Below are 17,669 nucleotides of genomic sequence, written 5' to 3'. Positions count from 1 at the left end.
GTTGCATTTTCTGCAGTTTTTTTTTGGGGGGGTTTTTTGGGTTTGATGACATGCAACTGCTTTTTTCCTGTCATTGGTCATTTTGAATGTTATATTACATGCTGCAGACAATACTGCGCTGACATATTGCGCACTATTTTCTGCAGCATGTAATTTGGGTTTTCTTGGCGGACATTCCACTGTTTTTTTACACCGGATTCATGCTGGTTTTATTGGGTCTCCTGTCATTTTAAAAAAAATTAACAGTGCCATATTATAAAAAATTGCACAGACAAACAATTTTTAACATTTTTTTTTTTTTTTTTTTTTATAAAGTTTCCTAGCTACGGGTGAATCTATGACTTCGCTCCATTATCAGTTCAGGCTGGGCATTTCAACTATCTCTGGAATAGTGAAGGACACATGTCGGGCTGTTTGGACCACTTTGCAACCAGAGTATATCCCCCAACCATCCACGGAAATCTGGTTGCGAAGTGCTGAAGAGTTTCAGCAAATTTGCAATTTCCCTAATTGTGTGGGTGCAGTTGACGGGAAACACATAAGGATTGCGAAACCGGCAGGAACAGGATCGGAGTATTATAATTATAAGAAGTATTTCTCCATCGTCCTTATGGCTATTGCAGACGCCAACTGCAGGTTCCTTGCCGTGGACATTGGAGCGTATGGACGGTCCAACGATTCGCAAGTGTTTAAAAACTCTCCGATGGGTCGTTGCCTTTATGGAGAGAGCTACGATTTCCCGCCAGCCAGACCACTGCCAGGAACAAATGACCCAGCCCTGGAATATGTCTTTGTAGGTGATGAAGCCTTTCAACTGTCGCTGCACCTACTGAAACCGTACAGTAGCCGGAACTTAAACCATACCAAGCGGGTCTTTAATTACCGGCTTACTAGAGCACGAAGAGTAGTGGAGTGTTCCTTTGGCATATTGACGGCGAAGTGGCGAGTTCTGCTGACGGCTATCAAGCTGAAAACAACAACTATAGACGAGGTAGTTAAAGCCTGTGTGGTGCTCCACAACTTTGTCCTGTCAAAGGAGCCCGTTTCTTTGGATGATGAAGAGTTGGAGACCACCTTGTGGGACTACCGCAGCAGCTCGGTTCGCTCTACAAGTTCAGTTACAAGGATGAGGGACCAGTTTGCCGATTATTTTGTCTCACCTGTCGGGCGGATCCCGTGGCAAGACATGATTGTGTAACCTGTTTCCCATGTGTAACCTGTTTCCCATGTGTTTTGGTTATGTAAAAAAAGTGTTTCTGCCCCCCCCCCAAAAAAAAAGGCCCAAAAGCGTGGTTTTCTTGCTAGTAAAACCATTATGTTATACCCTTTACATGTCTGGTGTTTGTTTTTATTAAACCTTTTTTTATTATATTACCTTAATAAATCCACACACACACAAAGAGTAGAATTGTAATCCGAATTTTATTTTAACTCTTTTTTTTTTTTTTTTTTTTTGTTTTGCAAAAAAAATATATATATATTTTCCAACATTTTTATAGAAAAATTAGAACATTTTTTAGAATCTTATTTACACACTTTACAAATTTTCAAAGTGTTGGGTGGAGATATGAGAGGAGGATGTGCCGGAAGGTTGGACCACGTCGATAGGTGGGGAAACCCTACTTGTTTGGGGTGCAGTGGAAGTGGGGGTTAAACCAAGAGGCTGACCAGAGGGGGGTGGTGTTGGGGTAGGTGGAAGAGAAAAGTTCAGTAAGGAAAACATTGGGGAAGTAATTTGGTCTAGGGGCCGGGATTGTTGTGGGGACTGGGTCGGGTATTGTGACTGGGTAGGGTAGTGGGAGTGGCGTGGGGTTTGGTAATGGTGCTGGTGTGGGGATTGGAGCTGGGTTTGGTAATGCTGCTGGTGTGGGTATTGGGGCTGGGTTTGGTAATGGGGGGTATGGTGTGGAAATGGGGCCTGGTGTGGAATTGGAGTGGAGGTGCGGTGAGGTGTGTGGGTCGATTCATTAATGGCCTGCAGTGCAGCATTATGGCAGGTATTCATTACCCGCATCTGTTGCTCAAAAGAAAGCTTCTCCATGCTCATGAGCATGGATTGGAAAAAAAGGTTGGCCGGATCGGGACTTACAGCTGAATGCAGCCTATCCAAGCGACTGCTGGTTTCCTGGCTTGTTTCACTGATGCGTGATTGCACCATGTTGAAACCAGCAGTCACTTGCTCTCCCAAAATTTTGAAAGAGCCTTGGAAGGATGCATTCAGGTGTAAGAACTCAGGAGCATAGCTCCTTTCCTGACCCCTCTGGCGCTGCCGCCACGAACCTAATGGTGGTGTCGAGGTGGCAGGATCAGAGGGGTGGGGTAAAGGGAACGCTAACTGTTCAGCATCAGATGCGAGCAATGAAGCCTGCAATAATGCTCCACTGCTTGGGGCGGATGAAGTGGAGGGGACAGAGGGGTCAGAGGAGAGGACAGAGGGGTCAGAGGAGGGGACAGAGGTGTGGGGCCTACCGACGTGGCCCTCAGTGGCGGACTCAGGAGGGATCGCTCCAGAGGGCGCAGAGGAAGATGCAGGCGCCCGGTGGCTGGAGAAGGTGCTGTGAAAGAAAAAACAAATGAAATTAATACATTGGAATGAAAAAGCCCTGACTGAAAGCAAACTAAGTAGACAGGTTAACATGGTTATTAGTGGGCTGTAGAATACTTACACTCTGCTTAGCATTGTTCGCCTCAGGAAGGAGAGGGCCTGGCCATATTTATATTTGCTCCTCTTCCTTCCTGCAGAGCCACTCGGGGCCTTCATCTCATCATTGAATTCCCTCTTAAAGCGATCCCTCAGTGACCGCCACCGCTTCCTAATCTTTCCAACTGTGAAGACAAGAATCAAAAGAAAAAACCAAAAATTGGTAAATGCAATACATTACAGTCAGCTCAAAACATCACTGGAAAGTGAATACTTACCTAGTTTGCTCTGCTGCTGAGGATGAAGGCTCTCCCGCCTTGGAAACAGGTTGCGACACACTTCGTCCCAGAGCCGACGGGTGACACCGGTATCAGCATGCCTGCGGTCAGCCATGTTCCACAGCGGCTCCCGCTCGCGAACCTCCTCGATGAGACAATCGATGTCAATGTCATCATCATCATCCTCCTCTTCTGCGGGAGCACGCTGTGAAGCCTGTGTCAAAAAAAAAAAAAAAAAGGAAAACAAACAAATTAGTACACTGAAATACTAAAGTACCAATAGAATCCCCCTCCCCCCCAAAAAAAAAACTCACTGATGGCCGACCGTGGCGACGAGTCCGCCGACTCTGGGACTGTCTGGGAGAGCCTTCAGCGGCAGCAGCAGGAGCAGCAGCAGCAGCCTGAAATGAAGGAAACAAATTCTCAGTTAAGGTAGGCAGGTGTTTAGTAATCTGTTTTGTGTATGGTGCAGTGTGATGTGCGAAGCAACTGTTTCACCACTACTTACACTTGGTTCCTCCTCCACTTGCATCTCTCCACCCGTCTCGCCCCCTTCTGACAGCTCCTCATCTGATTCAGCTTCCTGTTGAAACATAATGTATGCATGTAGTTATCCATAAAAATTTAATTTAAAGAAATTTAAAAAAAAAAAAAAAATTTGTGTTAACTTACCGATACACGCTGTTGCTGTGGAGGAGGGCTGTCAGAAGAGGACATCGTTTTGTGGTCCTGGTGGGCAGTGGCTGTGTCCTGGTGGGCAGCGGCTGTGTCCTGGTGGGCAGTGGCTGTGTCCTGGTGGGCAGCGGCTGTGTCCTGGTGGGCAGCGGCTGTGTCCTGGTGGGCAGCGGCTGTGTCCTGGTGGTTCTGTAAGTTAAAGACACACTTGCAATCTGCTCGACACATTGAAGTAGCAGATTGGGGTCTTCAAAACTTACTTCTAGCTCTTTAGCTGTGGTCCTGGTGGGCAGCGGCTGTGTCCTGGTGGGCAGTGGCTGTGTCCTGGTGGGCAGCGGCTGTGTCCTGGTGGGCAGCGGCTGTGTCCTGGTGGTTCTGTAAGTTAAAGACACACTTGCAATCTGCTCGACACATTGAAGTAGCAGATTGGGGTCTTCAAAACTTACTTCTAGCTCTTTAGCTGTGGTCCTGGTGGGCAGCGGCTGTGTCCTGGTGGGCAGTGGCTGTGTCCTGGTGGGCAGCGGCTGTGTCCTGGTGGGCAGCGGCTGTGTCCTGGTGGTTCTGTAAGTTAAAGACACACTTGCAATCTGCTCGACACATTGAAGTAGCAGATTGGGGTCTTCAAAACTTACTTCTAGCTCTTTAGCTGTGGTCCTGGTGGGCAGCGGCTGTGTCCTGGTGGGCAGCGGCTGCGGTCCTGGTTTATCTGTTATATGTATAATGGATCTATAGTTAGACCACCCCCTGAACTAGGTAATGTTCAATGATAAACACCCTACTAAAATGATGTCAGAAATGTTCATACAGGTGAACACCAAAACCCCCCCAAAAAGTTGCACGTTATACCATTCATTTCCATGTCCCAAAAAACAAAATTTTTTAATGTTAACACCATGAAAAAATATATTTGACACATTTTATTTAAAATAAATAACCTCTCCCCCCCCCAAAAAAAAAAAAAAAATACTTTACAGGTTAACCTTTATTAAAAAAAATGAGCCCTCAACCAACCCTGTATTGCATGTGTAACCATTGGTACATACACCAGTTTTAAATTTACCTTTATGAAATAATACTACGGACATTTTTTTAATAAACATTTTATTATAATTTTTTTTTTGCACTTTTTTTTTTAAAAATCACAAGGAGCTGACATGCTCTTTATTTTAAATACAAGTACTTCAACTGCAAATGGTTATAACTGTAATAAAAAAAAATTCAACACTTTTATTAAATAGAAAAACCCCACACTCACACATTCAAACCACAAGCTGCACACCGCTAGACTTTTTTAAAAAACACATCAGATTTAAAAAAAAAAAAAAAAAAAAAAAAAAAAAATTTAAACCACATGCTGCACAGACCACTATACAGTCAATACATCAGAAAAAGGCAAATAACCAATTATACAGCATGGACAAATGCACATGCCATCAACAAGACGTACCCAAAAAACATGCATGGTATGTGTCCACATTCCGGATCGCATCAGGATTTGGTCAGGATTTCCCATCAGTATTTGTAAGCCAAAACCAGGAGTGTAAAAATTAGGTAAAGTATAATACGAAAACAGGCACACTTTTGCTTTTATCACCCACTCCTGGTTTTGGCGTACAAATACTGATGGAAAATCCTGACCACATCCTGATGCAATCCTGCACATGGACACATACCCTCCCACATGAACAGGCATAAAATTGGCAAAGGCATAATATGGTGCAGGCACATGGTACAAAAGCACACAGCCGTCCAAAAATGCACACATACACATGCACGCACATAGCTTTATGCAAATACACATATGTACAACAAAGGCAGAAAGGTGAAACCAATCAGAAGACGCATACACACACACACATACAAAAGGCTGACAATCCTTTGGCTGAAGCAGCAGGTCTTCACAGTGGCTGGCATCATGGTGGATCTGGACTCTAGCATGGCACTGGCTGGTGCAGGACGATGGCAGGCCTCAGGTTCTCTTCAGGTTTTAAGCTCTTGCTGTAGTCAGTAGTACCTCATACACACAGAAATGCACAGGCACACAGATGCACACTAAAATTGCAATACTCACACTGGCTATGGTGGCTGGAGTCTTGTAGCAGGATGTCTGGAGTCTTGTGGCAGGATGGCTGGAGTCTTGTGGCAGGATGGCTGGAGTCTTGTGGCAGGCTGGCTGCAGTCTTGTGACAGGCTGGCTGGGGTCTTGTGCTTGGCTGGGGTCTTGTGGCAGGCTGGCTCTTGCTGGCAGGCTTCTTTGCTTCTCTGTGTCTTGCTGGCATATGTGGGGTTCAAGGCCCAGGCCAGGTTTATATAGATTTGGGGGTGTCTGACCAATTGGCAACAAAATACTTCTTCTGAGCATGCTCAGTGTAAAAAAAACGTATTGCAGCGCTGCATTGCGTCGTACGACGTGTCCCGACGCATCCGTCGCTCATAGGCTTCCATTGCAGCCAACGACGTATGCCGCAGGATGCGTCGCGACACGTTTTTTAGGCGGAGACAAAAAACGTTACAATCTACGTTTTTTTGAGACGACGTGTCGCCAAATTTCGACGCATCCGTCGTAAAACGTACACGACGTATGCCAATCCGTCGCCATACGTCGCCAATACAAGTCTATGGGAAAAAAACGCATCCAGCAAAAAGTTTTGCTGGATGCGTTTTTTCTGAAAAAAGACGTTTTGAAACGTAATGCAGTTAACGCTAGTGTGAAAGTAGCCTTATATTGAATTCTGTATTAATCCTGTAGTGCCCTCTAGTGTCAAACAGTGGTTTATCATGTAGAAATGTTTTAATTTATTTAACTCCTTACCACCAATTTTCACCTTCATGATAGTGCCCCATTTGTCAAATCTGACATGTATATGTGGCAATATCTTTGGAATGATTCCACATATTCCACTGATTTTTAAAGTTTTTCGTGATACTTTGAACTTCATGACGGTGGTAAATTTAGGTTGATAAAGTTTGAGTAAATTAATAAAAATACCTGAAACTTGGAGAAAATGTAGAAAAATATTCAGTTTACAAACTTGTAATATTTATGTCCTTATAACAGATAGTCACACCCCACAAAATAGTTAATAAATAACATTTCCCATATGTCTATTTAAGGCTGGTTTCACATTTGCGTTTGTTGCTGCAGCGTTTGTACCGCATATAAACGCATGCGTCGTGTATTCCTATATTTAACATTAAAAACGCATGCGTTTTTTTTTTTGTTCGCGTTTTGCCGCCTTTGACGACGCATGCGTCGTCTCGTCGTTTGCGGCTTGGCGCGGAAATGCAACATGTAGTAATTTCTAGAGGCGTCTATTTGCCGTCAGGAAACGCATGCGGTCGATTGCGCAAGGATTGCGACAAAAAAACGCATGGCTGTCTATGTAAACGCATGCGTTTTTAAGCACATGCATTTGGTTGCGTTTTTGAACGCATGTGTTTCAATTGAGAAAAACATGTCTAGACACTGATAAGCCACCCCCCACCATCAAGGTGATAAAGGGAGGGTGTGGACAGTTGCAGGTCACTTCTCACCAGACTCTGAAGCAGACGGGACACAGACAGGCTACATCTTGGAGGAAAACAAGACCCTGAACAATGTGAGTATATCCTAGCCAATGCCTTCATTTTCTATTTTCTGTCTCTACATGTCCTAATTTCTGCCATTTCTTTCTATCTACATGCATCAGAATGTCTTCTTCGGATTCTTCATCTGGTGAGGAGTTTCGGCCAGGACAGTCGGAAGTGGAGCATGTCAGTGAGGTGAGTACTTTCCTCGTCAGATTGGTAAGTATTCACTGTCACATCGACACATGTGACAATTTTTTTTTCTTTTTTTTAGAGCTCTTCTACTGCGGCAGAGACAGGGCAGGAGCAGCGGAGTCAAGGTCCGGTGGCAAGACGGCAGCGGGTACGTATACAAGGCTGACTGTCCTCAGTGTAATTTTCTTGAATCTTCCTTTCTTTCCACTCGTATTTCTTTACTTTTTTCTTCTGGAATCCTTTTGTATGTTGACTTTCCTATTCATGCAATTTCTCAGCATCTTTTTTCTTTCTTTTCCTTGTGTTAATTGAGCAAACTTTAATGACTTTCTTTAATTTTTAGGTTTCACAACAGGAGGATGACCTAATCGAGAATGACCTCCTTATCACCCTGGTCCAGGAGCGAGTCCCGTTGTGGGACACCCGGGATCCACTGCACTCGAACAACATCACGATCCGGCGGTTATGGAATGAGGTGGCCCAAGCGATGTGGGATGGCTGGGACAACGCCACGACACGGGTCCGAGCTGCATTTGGTAAGTATTGCACTGCAGTGTGAAGCAGCAGAGACCTTGGCCGTGCTCACTCGACTGTGTGTGATGAAAGAAACTCTCAGGAGTTTCACTCATCACACACAGTTGTGTGAGCACGGCCAAAAGTCCTTTTTCTGACCACAATTTTTTTTTAAACAGTATCCAAAGTCAAAACACGTTGGCGTTCGATGAAGGACCGCTTCAACAAGGACCTGCGTCAAGAGAGCCGTGTTCCCAGTGGTTCAGGAGCAAGGATCAGACGCTACAAATACCATTGAGTACTGTCATTTTTAAGTCCGGTCCAGAGAACGTAAGTATTTATCACGTGCATTAGGTTGTATTGTATTGCCATAATCTGTATTTTTACATTCCACAGGATTTTGCGTCTGGTAAATTTTTGATAGTAATTTTCTTTTTCCTTTTTTCACAGCACATACAGCACTACTGTTGGCCCAGGTTCTGGAGCGGTCCTTCATCCGACAGCCACGGCCTGTCCCAGCCATCAAGCAGCGCAGTAGCAAGTGGGCCTTCCACACTAACTGGAGACAAGGGAGCTGGTCCATCAGGTCTTCCCCTTTCGCAGTCCTCTTCCACTGCCCCCTTTTTTTGGGGCTCCTCCCGGCAGCGACAATGGGCTTCAGACAGGTCACTCATGCCTGAGTTTTTGCACTTGAGCTCGGTTTTACACGACGCAATCAAGGCTTTGGGTGACCGAATGGATGTTTCACATAACCTCTTGAATGCACATATCCAGGAGGTCAGCAAAAGCCTTGATCAAGTGAAAGCTGACCTCCAGAGGCCAGCACATCATTTTTTTAATCAAATTGAGCAGGGCATGTCGGAACACCTTACTCCTGATCTCCAGCTGAGTGTCATGCAGGCCTGCAATGCTGCTTACGTGCAGGCTATGCAGCAGAGTCGGTATTTCAGGCAGACAGTGGGGGCATATACACCTTTGCCTTCACTGTCACGATTGTCCTCAATGCCGACCTCTGCTGCATCCCACTGCACGGCCACCTCAATTCCTTCCACAGCCGGACACCACTACAGCACCACCACCATGCCGAGTGCAGTTGGACATCCCACTGCCACCACCATGACATCCGCTGCTCCTGCTTGGACCTCCTCCACTGACACCACGATGCAGCAGGACCCTGGCATGGCCTTCCGTACCGCCACCTCCACGATGCAGCAGGACCCTGGCATGGCCTTCCGTACCGCCACCTCCACGATGCAGCAGGACCCTGGCATGGCCTTCCATACCGCCACCTCCACGATGCAGCAGAACCCTGGCATGGCCTTCCGTACCGCCACCTCCACGATGCAGCAGGACCCTGGCATGGCCTTCCGTACCGCCACCTCTGACAGGTCACCCGCCACGCCATATGAGCCCACCAAGACCTCCCCCAGCCAGGCAAACCAAAAAAAAACTGAAAAAAAACAGAGGACTCTTAGCATTCCTCCCCCTTCACCTCCCAATGTGTCTGTAATGTCAGGTTGGTCTCACCCTTCCAGTGCGTCTCAAGCCTCTCATGTGTCAAGCCCCATCCCCGAACTTCCAAACCCTTCTAGTTTCATTGCCCCTTCTCCTGCCACCTCTGCGTCGTCCACGGTTAGCCAGGCCTCAGTTCTTCACACCCCCCGTTTACATCACTCAACCCCAAGCCGGCGCAGTAAAAAAATAATTTTTTGAGTTGTTAACAAAATAAAAAAAGTTTGATTTGCCACAATTATGTTTGGTTTATTGTGTCTTCTGCCACCGGCAACACACACCGTGCGCCAAGAAACTTCGCCACACACTTACTTTTTGGGCCACATCATATCTCAACTAGCTAAAAATAAAAAGACTGCAGCTTTCTGTGTTTTTAGTATACAGATATGAGGTGGCCCAAAAAATATTACATGTATCTCCATAATCTCTTTTTGTATGTGCCTAGTGGGCAGTCTGAAGAGAAAATGGTGGAAATACAGTGCAGACCTCTACTGAACAGGTCAGGTGTTAAAAAACTCATTAGTTATGACACCTGACCTGTTGAGTAGAGAACTGCCTTGTATAACCGCCATTTTATCTTCTTTATACATAATCTATTACACCCAAATTGAGGGGACAATGGTGGTCACACACTACATATCTATGCTCACCTGCACAGGTGTCAGAAATAGTGAATTCATGAGTCTGTATATGTTTATCATGAATTCATTATTTCTGACACCTGACTTGATGAGTATAGATAGTGTGACAGTGATTGTCTCTTCAGTTTTGTCCAATGGAAACAGGAGAAGAGAATCATGATGCAATGACGTCAACAAGCTTACCAATAAAGCAACATGGCTGCCATTACTAGCAGTATGTGGCCAGTGTTTTATATCAGTATTTGTAAGCCAAATCAAGGAGTGGAACAATTAGAGGTAAATTATGATATTAACATAATAACTAGCACCTATGCTTTTATCACCCACTCCTGGTTTTGGATTACAAAAACTGATATTAAATACAGATCAAATACTGCCAGTTTTAGGACAGCCTTGGTTTGGAGAGGAAAAAGATAGGAGACACGGTCAACACAAACAAAACTAAAGTTTATTAATGAGACATATTATTATCATTGTAGAAAATTACTGGTACAGATGTAATTACAACAGGACATTTACACAACATTGTCCTGCCATGACATACGTCCAATATCTGAATCAAAAAAGGCAGCAAATTGGTCCCGCATGTGACCAACGGCTGCAGTTGACCGCAGCGGGTGATGCTGGAAATCGGGCAGTGGGTGTGCAACTGGTTCATCCAGTTCAATGTTGGGTTGCTCCTTAACCATTATATAATTGAGCAGAACCACACAGGCTTTGACCACCTCGTCGACTGTTTCCACTTTTAGATTTATGGCTGATGCAAGAATGCGCCATTTAGCGACCAGAATGCCAAAGGTACACTCTACTGTTCTTCGGGCCCTGGTCAGTCTGTAGTTAAAAATCCTTCTAGTGTGGTTCAAGTCCCGACTGGAATAGGGCTTCAGTAGGTTTTCACACATCTGAAAGGTCTCATCCCCAACCATAACAAATGGCATCGGTGGACCTTGAGTGTTGGGGAGAGGTTGTGGCGGTGGAAAATTGAAATTTTTGCCATACACACGGCAGCCCATATCCGAGTTCTTGAAAGTCTGGGAATCTTTGCCACGGCCAAAAGCACCAATGTCCACGGTGATGAAGCAACAGTTCACATCGGCTATTGCCATGAGTACAACAGAAAAATATTTTTTGTAATTGAAGTACTCCGATCCTGTTCTGGCTGGTTTGATAATGCGAATGTGCTTTCCATCCACCGCTCCTAAACAGTTGGGGAAATCACACACACTCCAGAATTGTTCCGCAATTTCAAGCCACATGTCGACGGTGGGTAGGGGTATAAACTCATCCTGGAGTACATTCCCCAAAACCCGGCAGTCCAAAACACTAAATTTGGACTGTCATTGGTTTAGATATTGAACGTACCTTAATGTAACCAGCAGACGTTCCTCGGGTGGAATCGCTCTACGGAGCTGGGTGTCCTGTCTCCGTATGGCTCCTTGGACACGAGCAAGCAAATCCCGGAACGAGTCTTGTGACATTCGTGTGTATTCCTGGAATTTCTCCGGGTTGGCATTAAGCTTGGCATAGAGCGTGTGATAGGCTCCACGGCTCTCACGTAGTTCGATAATGGGGTGCCTCCAAAAACGCCTACGTTGTCTCCTCCATCTTTCGCGATTTCTGTCTTGCTCCCAAGCAAAAGCACAGGCAAGAAACAGCTTGAAGCTGAAATCCAGGTTGAAATAAAAGCTCTCCATGCGAAGATCCATCATGACACAGGATACAGTAGCAAACTGTTAAAATTTCAGTAGCCCTACGGTCTATATATAGAGATCCCATAATACACGCCCTCTGTAGTCCCATTGGCGGTGTCTGGTTATCTTGATTTTTCTCTTGTGAAATCTCTCATCATGCGCACCAAAAACGCAAACGCAGGAAAAAACGCATGTAAACGTGTGCAAACGCGTCATTTTTTAACCGCATGCGACAACACATGCGTCTAAAAAACGCCGCGTTTGTACGCGTTTATATGCGTTTTTTTCACCACTTGCGGATGCGTTTTAAACGCTGCGGATTTAAACGCAAATGTGAAACTAGCCTTACGCCAGCGTCATTTTTTTAATTGCTTTTATTTTGTTTAGGATGTTGGGACTAAAAGTTTAGAATCAATTTTCCATCAAAGTTTCCAAAAATCAGACCTACAAGCCTATTCAGGTTTGAAGTGGCTTTGAGGGTCCTATATGTCTTAAAACCACCAAAAGTAATACTATTTTAAAAACTGCACCACTCAAAGTATTCAGAATCACATTTAAGATGTATTTTAACCCTTCAGTTGCTTTACGGAAATTAATGTAAAGTGTATTGAAAAATTACATTTTTTTTTATTCAAATCTTGCTTTATCCTTACATTTTTCATTTTCACAAGCTGTCATGAGAGAAAATGCACTCAAAAATTTCTTACACAAAACAAAATGAGCACAAACCCTGTAGTAAGTAAATGAATAAATAGTAATAATACAGGTAAATATCATAAGGCACTTATTGAACACTGTTTTTGATTTAAAAAAAAAAAGCGTTAAAGCCATCCTCCCGCAACAAGGTGTACCCCAATCGGGACGGTCCTAACACTTGTAGTTCACCTCACTACTTGCCAGCAAACGTAAAAATAGATAACGACAGAGCAGGACCCAGACCTGAGTGTTCAGACACCTGGCCATGGAAAGCTATATAATGCCATGTCACATATAATATACCGTATTTTTCGGACTATAAGACGCACCGGATCATAAGACGCACCTAAGTTTTAGAGGTTGAAAATAGAAAAAAAAATGTTTGAAGCAAATAACGGGGTAAAATATTTAATAACATAAATAACATAATATTTCACCAATGGAAATGTAAACAGAACTCAGCAGCAACATTAACAACCATTACTGATTTAAGTACAGAAACTCTTCAGTCATCAGGGAACCCCAAGAACTCCTCCTCATCACTACTGTCCATATTTAGGAAGCTCGGTTCCTCAGAATCACTAGTATCACTGTCTTCACTCTGTTCATAGAGGATATCATCTTCAGAGCCATCTAAGGCATTGCTGATGCTACATTTTTTGAAGGACTTCACAATGGTTTCATCCTTAACGGACTGCCATGAGGTTTTCACCCACTCACAAACTTGGGTGATTGTGGGCCTCTTCATTCGTCCAGTTGGTGTCAGATCATGGTTTCCAGCAGCCATCCATTTATTCCACTCTTCTCTCATGAAAATTTTAAATGGCTTGTTGATGGAAACGTCCAAAGGTTGCAACTGACTGGTAAGCCCCCCAGGAATTACGGCAATATGGGTTTTCTCTTCTTTAAATCTCCTTTTTGTGGCTTCAGTGATATGTGCCCTAAACTGGTCCAGCACTAATAGAGCAGTTTTTGGACCACACTTTTTCTATCCATATCTTCATGCCATTTTCATCCATCCATCCCTTGTCGTCAACGTGAACAATGACTCCTTTTGGGATTGTCTCTTTTGGCATGGTTTTTCTCTTGAAAATCAGCAGTGGAGGCAATTTGGTGCCATCTGCACAGCAGGACAACACAACGGTATAATGGGTTTTCTCATGCCCTGACGTCTTCACGGCTATAGTTTTGGCACCTTTCACATCAACCGTTTTGTTTGACGGAACATCGAAGGTCAACGGGACTTCATCCATGTTCCCAATCTGAGTCATTTCATATCCATTTTTCTTTCTTGCTTCCAGTACAAATTTGTGAAAAGACACAATCTTGGTTTCGTATTCTTTAGGCATTTTTTGTGCAATCCTAGTTTTTGTGTGCATAGCAAGGCCACATCGCTTCATAAATCTATAGCACCATGATGGTGATCCTGTGAAGTCCTGAATGCCTTTCTCTGCAGCAAGACGTTTAGCTTCATAAATGATCATTTTTGTCGATACAGAATATCCATTGTTCCTGTGACGTATGATCCACTCTTTCACATCCACTTCTAAATGTGGCCACTTTGCAGCATGCCCACGAAAATATTTTTTATCTTTGTCCATTTTTTGTAGCTGATCCTCCTGTTTCCTCCATGCCCGTATCATTTTTTCAGTTGGAGGTGGCCCGAAGTGTCTCTCCGCTGCCCTGTTCCCATGTTCTTTGGCGTACTTCACTACCTCCAGTTTAAAAGGGATTTTATATGAAATCCTTCTCTGCTTTGACATCTTTCCAGAAGAGTAAGGTAACGTATCTTTCTGCAAGAAAATACAAAATTATGGTATCAGTACGGTACTTTGTCCTGCTGCTGACACTGTTATGGTGGGGATCTGTTGCTGGAGGGCCATAGGTAGTGCTACGCTCTTGTAGCGCCCCCACCGCCGCAGGGCCGAGGGGTACCCGGTACCGGGCCTACGGGTCTCTGCTTATGGGGTTGTCACGGCGGCTAGGCCCCGGTCCGTGACCCTGCCGTGGGACGCACAGTGAATGATAGGTGTGGATGTTGGTAGTGGGGGTGCGGTGCAGTAAATAACGAGGACACCAGGTTGCAGTCTCTTTACCTCTTTACTGTAGATCTCTGGGTCCACAGTCCAGCATACGGTTCACCAGGCTGCGCAAGTCCGGCCGGTCCAATGGCACCTCCAGAGTTCTCTTCACAGGTGGAAATCGGTGCCTTCCTTCTAGCGCTATGTGTTGCGGTCCTTCCCTGCTGTGCTTACGGAAAGTCCCCACAACCGTTGTGTCTGTTTCTTAAGTTCCCTCACAACTCGATTAAATGATGTTCTTCTAATCCTCCGTCCCTCCCTGATGTTATGGTTGGGACGGCACCCGTTTGACGGGTAGGCTCGGAGCTCTTCCGGGACCCTAGAGTCGCCCCTCTCCACAAGGTGCCCCCCAAGACTTCATAGGTGATTTGTGTGAGACAGCCCGCCTTAGACTGACTGTCCTGCCACTGTTTAGAGTATTGCTTGAAGCTGAATGTTATAATACTCCCTCGGCGTTCCGGCCACCGGTAGTGCGCCTCAGTAGGGTGTTGCTCCGGTCTTACAGCACGACCCCTACTGGTATTCTCCTATTGCTTGATCTCGTTTCTCACTCAGCACAATCTATCTCGCTTCTAGTCCTTTCTTGGGCCCCGCCGCTTCCCGGAGCTGGCGCGGGCCCGTTACGTTCTTTCCAATGCCAAGCCTCTGTCAGGATCCCACCCCTGACAGAGACCCTACTGTATCTTCCCCTACAACACCCTCTGCCACAAGGTGTTGCCTGGTTCCAACCCAGTCAGCTTTCTGAACTAACTTCCTGCCTGACCCCCAGTTTACCCACTATGGTGGGGAGTGGCCTAATGAATAGCACCCTTAGCTCCCCCCGGAGGCCCAGCTGTGAAATGTATTGGTGTCTGTGATACCTGATCAGATGAACTCCTTCAGTGCCATCGGACGCACCGTAGCTCCCCATAGTGGCGGAGCCACAGTACTGCAACGACCAGGACTCTGGGGCGCTGCACTCCCCCCTGGTTAAACACAGTACTCCGGGACTGGGAAGAAAACAACAATACAAGTTAGCAAAAAGACATACAATTTTGTTGAGTGCAATAACAATAAGCATATTTGAACAGAGCTTCCCTTTATGGGAGGTGAGGACACTTGAACGTTACAAACATGGTAAAATATCATAGCAACATGCTATAATTAACTTTTCTTACCCAACCGGGTATTCTACTAAGTGCAAAAATTGTTGAACAATAATTTAACTTCGCCTTTAAGGACATACACTCTTAATCCACTAAAGACCTTCCTATAATCACATTATAAGGTATTTTAACTTTTTCATTCTCCTTCTTTAAATCTGCAGGACCGCCTGTCCTATCGGCACCAGACCTACTGCCTCTCCTTTCTGTTACAGGACCGCCCCGTTCAGCCAGGGCCTACTGCCTTTTCAACTACTATACACAGTATAGAACATAACATTACTTTCAGTTTAAGAGCACTAAGTCATCTCTACATGACTCCTATGAGGACTCAGGGTTTACCTTCTATCCTAACTATCTATCAGCATTATCAAAAACATTTTCTATCGAACATTAAACCTTCTCATTATCTTTCTTTCTTTCATGCATGCTGGACACCACATCTATCCCTACGGGTCCACTGCATCCTTCTTCTATCTTTCACCTTTTACTTCTCAGAGCACATCATCAGTTTTTCTTCACATTTAACTAATTAAACACATATAACTTTCTCATGTAAACATTATCATCACTTTCTTTGGTCAAGACATTATTGCTTCCAATCTTAAAGCAATATCACGGTTTAAGCGCAACAAATGAACATCCCCTTTAAGAGGGGACCAAGCCTTTATGAGGTAGCACGCCTTCTCAAGCTACCAGTCCATACTCAGCAAAGGTTCCAGTGTGGTATCTTCACAAAGAGTCCTTCTTTAAGTAAAACCAGTAAGAAGCCCCTTTAAGAAGGTGCAAACTATTTACAAGGAGTTTGTATCATGCATTGTTCATGATCCAGCAGTTCTTTCAGTGATGAATAAACAGGAAACAAAACAAAAAGCAGAAGAAGGGATCCCGGGTAAACAAAGGGATCCCTTTAAGAATAACCCAGGTCGGGTTTAAAGTAGCAAAAAGCAGGGAAACAAACAGTTAACTATGTACAGTTTCAGGTTTCCGAGGTTTAGTTGGACGGCTTCCAGGGCTGCACCTGGCACTTAACCCTTCCTGGCCTGGGAAAAGTGAGGTCCAGGGTTACACCCAGTGCTGGACAAACGCCGTTAATCCGTCTTGCATGTACGGTTAAATCATGCGCAGCTATGGAGGTCTGCGCAGCTTGAGTATGGGCATTTGCTGCAGCAGAGGTAACGGCTGCTGCAAGATCAGTCACTGGAAAGAGGTCAGCAGTTGTGGCACTAGCAGTCACTGGAGTGGTGTCGGTCGTCAGGGCAGGGTCGTCCTTCATACCTGCTTCAGATGCGGTCCCTCCGGTGCCGGTCTGCTCTGCCTCCGCTGGGGTCTGGAACGCTAGCTGCAGGGCCTTGCGCTGCGGCGTTGTCATCTCCGTTTGCAGCATCTTGCTTTCCGGCAGAGCCTTGCTTTCTGGCTTCGGAGCGCTGGAACTTCTTTCTTGCTCCGGACCAGAGGAGGCTGTCGGCAGATGTCTGGTGAGGCTCCCGATGTTGGTCTTCTTCCACCCGGCCTCAGTGCTCAGCTGCGTCCGCAGGAGTTGGTGGATCAGCTCGTCCGCTCCGGTCTGCAGGAGGTCAGCGTCAACTGTGGAGGTCTGGCTGCGGTCCCTCACCGGGTAGCTGGGGGAGTCCTCGGCTCCGACCCCACACTCCGGCTCCTGGCGGCTGGCCATGGCGTCCTCCATGTCGCTGACTCGTTCTTCCTGGTCCTTTTCCCGCTCTCTCCTTCGTGGGCGGTTTCGTTTTCTCTGTCTCTGCCCACCATTGAGGATCAGGAGGCGGATCTCGGCTGCTGACGGACACGTCCTCAAGGGGCCGAGATATTTAGACTGGGCGGCCATTGTTTTTCGCGCTCTTCAGCTTGCCTACGCCCACTCCACGCCCCTCTTCTTCTCCGGCGCTCTCCTCAGCGCTGCAATGGCGGCGGGTTTTGGCGGCAAATGGCGCAGCACACAGTCTCTCAATATAGTACAGTCCAAGCACAACAAATCACAGTTCCAAGGCACACATGACCTGATTCTTCAGGCTTAAGTAG

The 17,669-nt window shown here is 45.7% G+C and overlaps 1 protein-coding gene across 1 annotated transcript; it reads right to left on the bottom strand.

Annotated features, from left to right (window-relative positions):
- Nucleotides 1–836: 836 nt before the first annotated feature.
- On the bottom strand, nt 837–3,462 carry LOC143775428 (uncharacterized). Its single transcript, XM_077263561.1, has 5 exons — nt 3,428–3,462; nt 3,234–3,320; nt 2,920–3,133; nt 2,667–2,826; nt 837–2,555 (listed from the first exon to the last, which is right to left on the bottom strand). The coding sequence occupies exons 1-5, from the start codon at nt 3,449–3,451 to the stop codon at nt 1,538–1,540; spliced, it is 1,503 nt and encodes a 500-aa protein (XP_077119676.1). The 5' UTR covers nt 3,452–3,462; the 3' UTR covers nt 837–1,537.
- Nucleotides 3,463–17,669: the final 14,207 nt, after the last annotated feature.

This window comes from Ranitomeya variabilis, chromosome 5 (genome assembly GCF_051348905.1).
Source record: "Ranitomeya variabilis isolate aRanVar5 chromosome 5, aRanVar5.hap1, whole genome shotgun sequence".
NCBI classification, from domain to species: Eukaryota; Metazoa; Chordata; class Amphibia; order Anura; family Dendrobatidae; genus Ranitomeya; species Ranitomeya variabilis.
Note: the sequence above shows the minus strand (reverse complement) of the source record. Positions and strands in the feature narration are given on the sequence as shown.

Coding starts and splice junctions, on each gene's coding strand:
- LOC143775428 (XM_077263561.1), bottom strand. CDS start 3,451: ATGCAAGTGGAGGAGGAACCAAGT. Junction 3,321..3,427: donor AAGTGGAGGAGGAACCAAGT/GTAAGTAGTGGT, acceptor CCTTCATTTCAG/GCTGCTGCTGCTGCTCCTGC. Junction 2,556..2,666: donor CGAACAATGCTAAGCAGAGT/GTAAGTATTCTA, acceptor TTTCTTTCACAG/CACCTTCTCCAGCCACCGGG.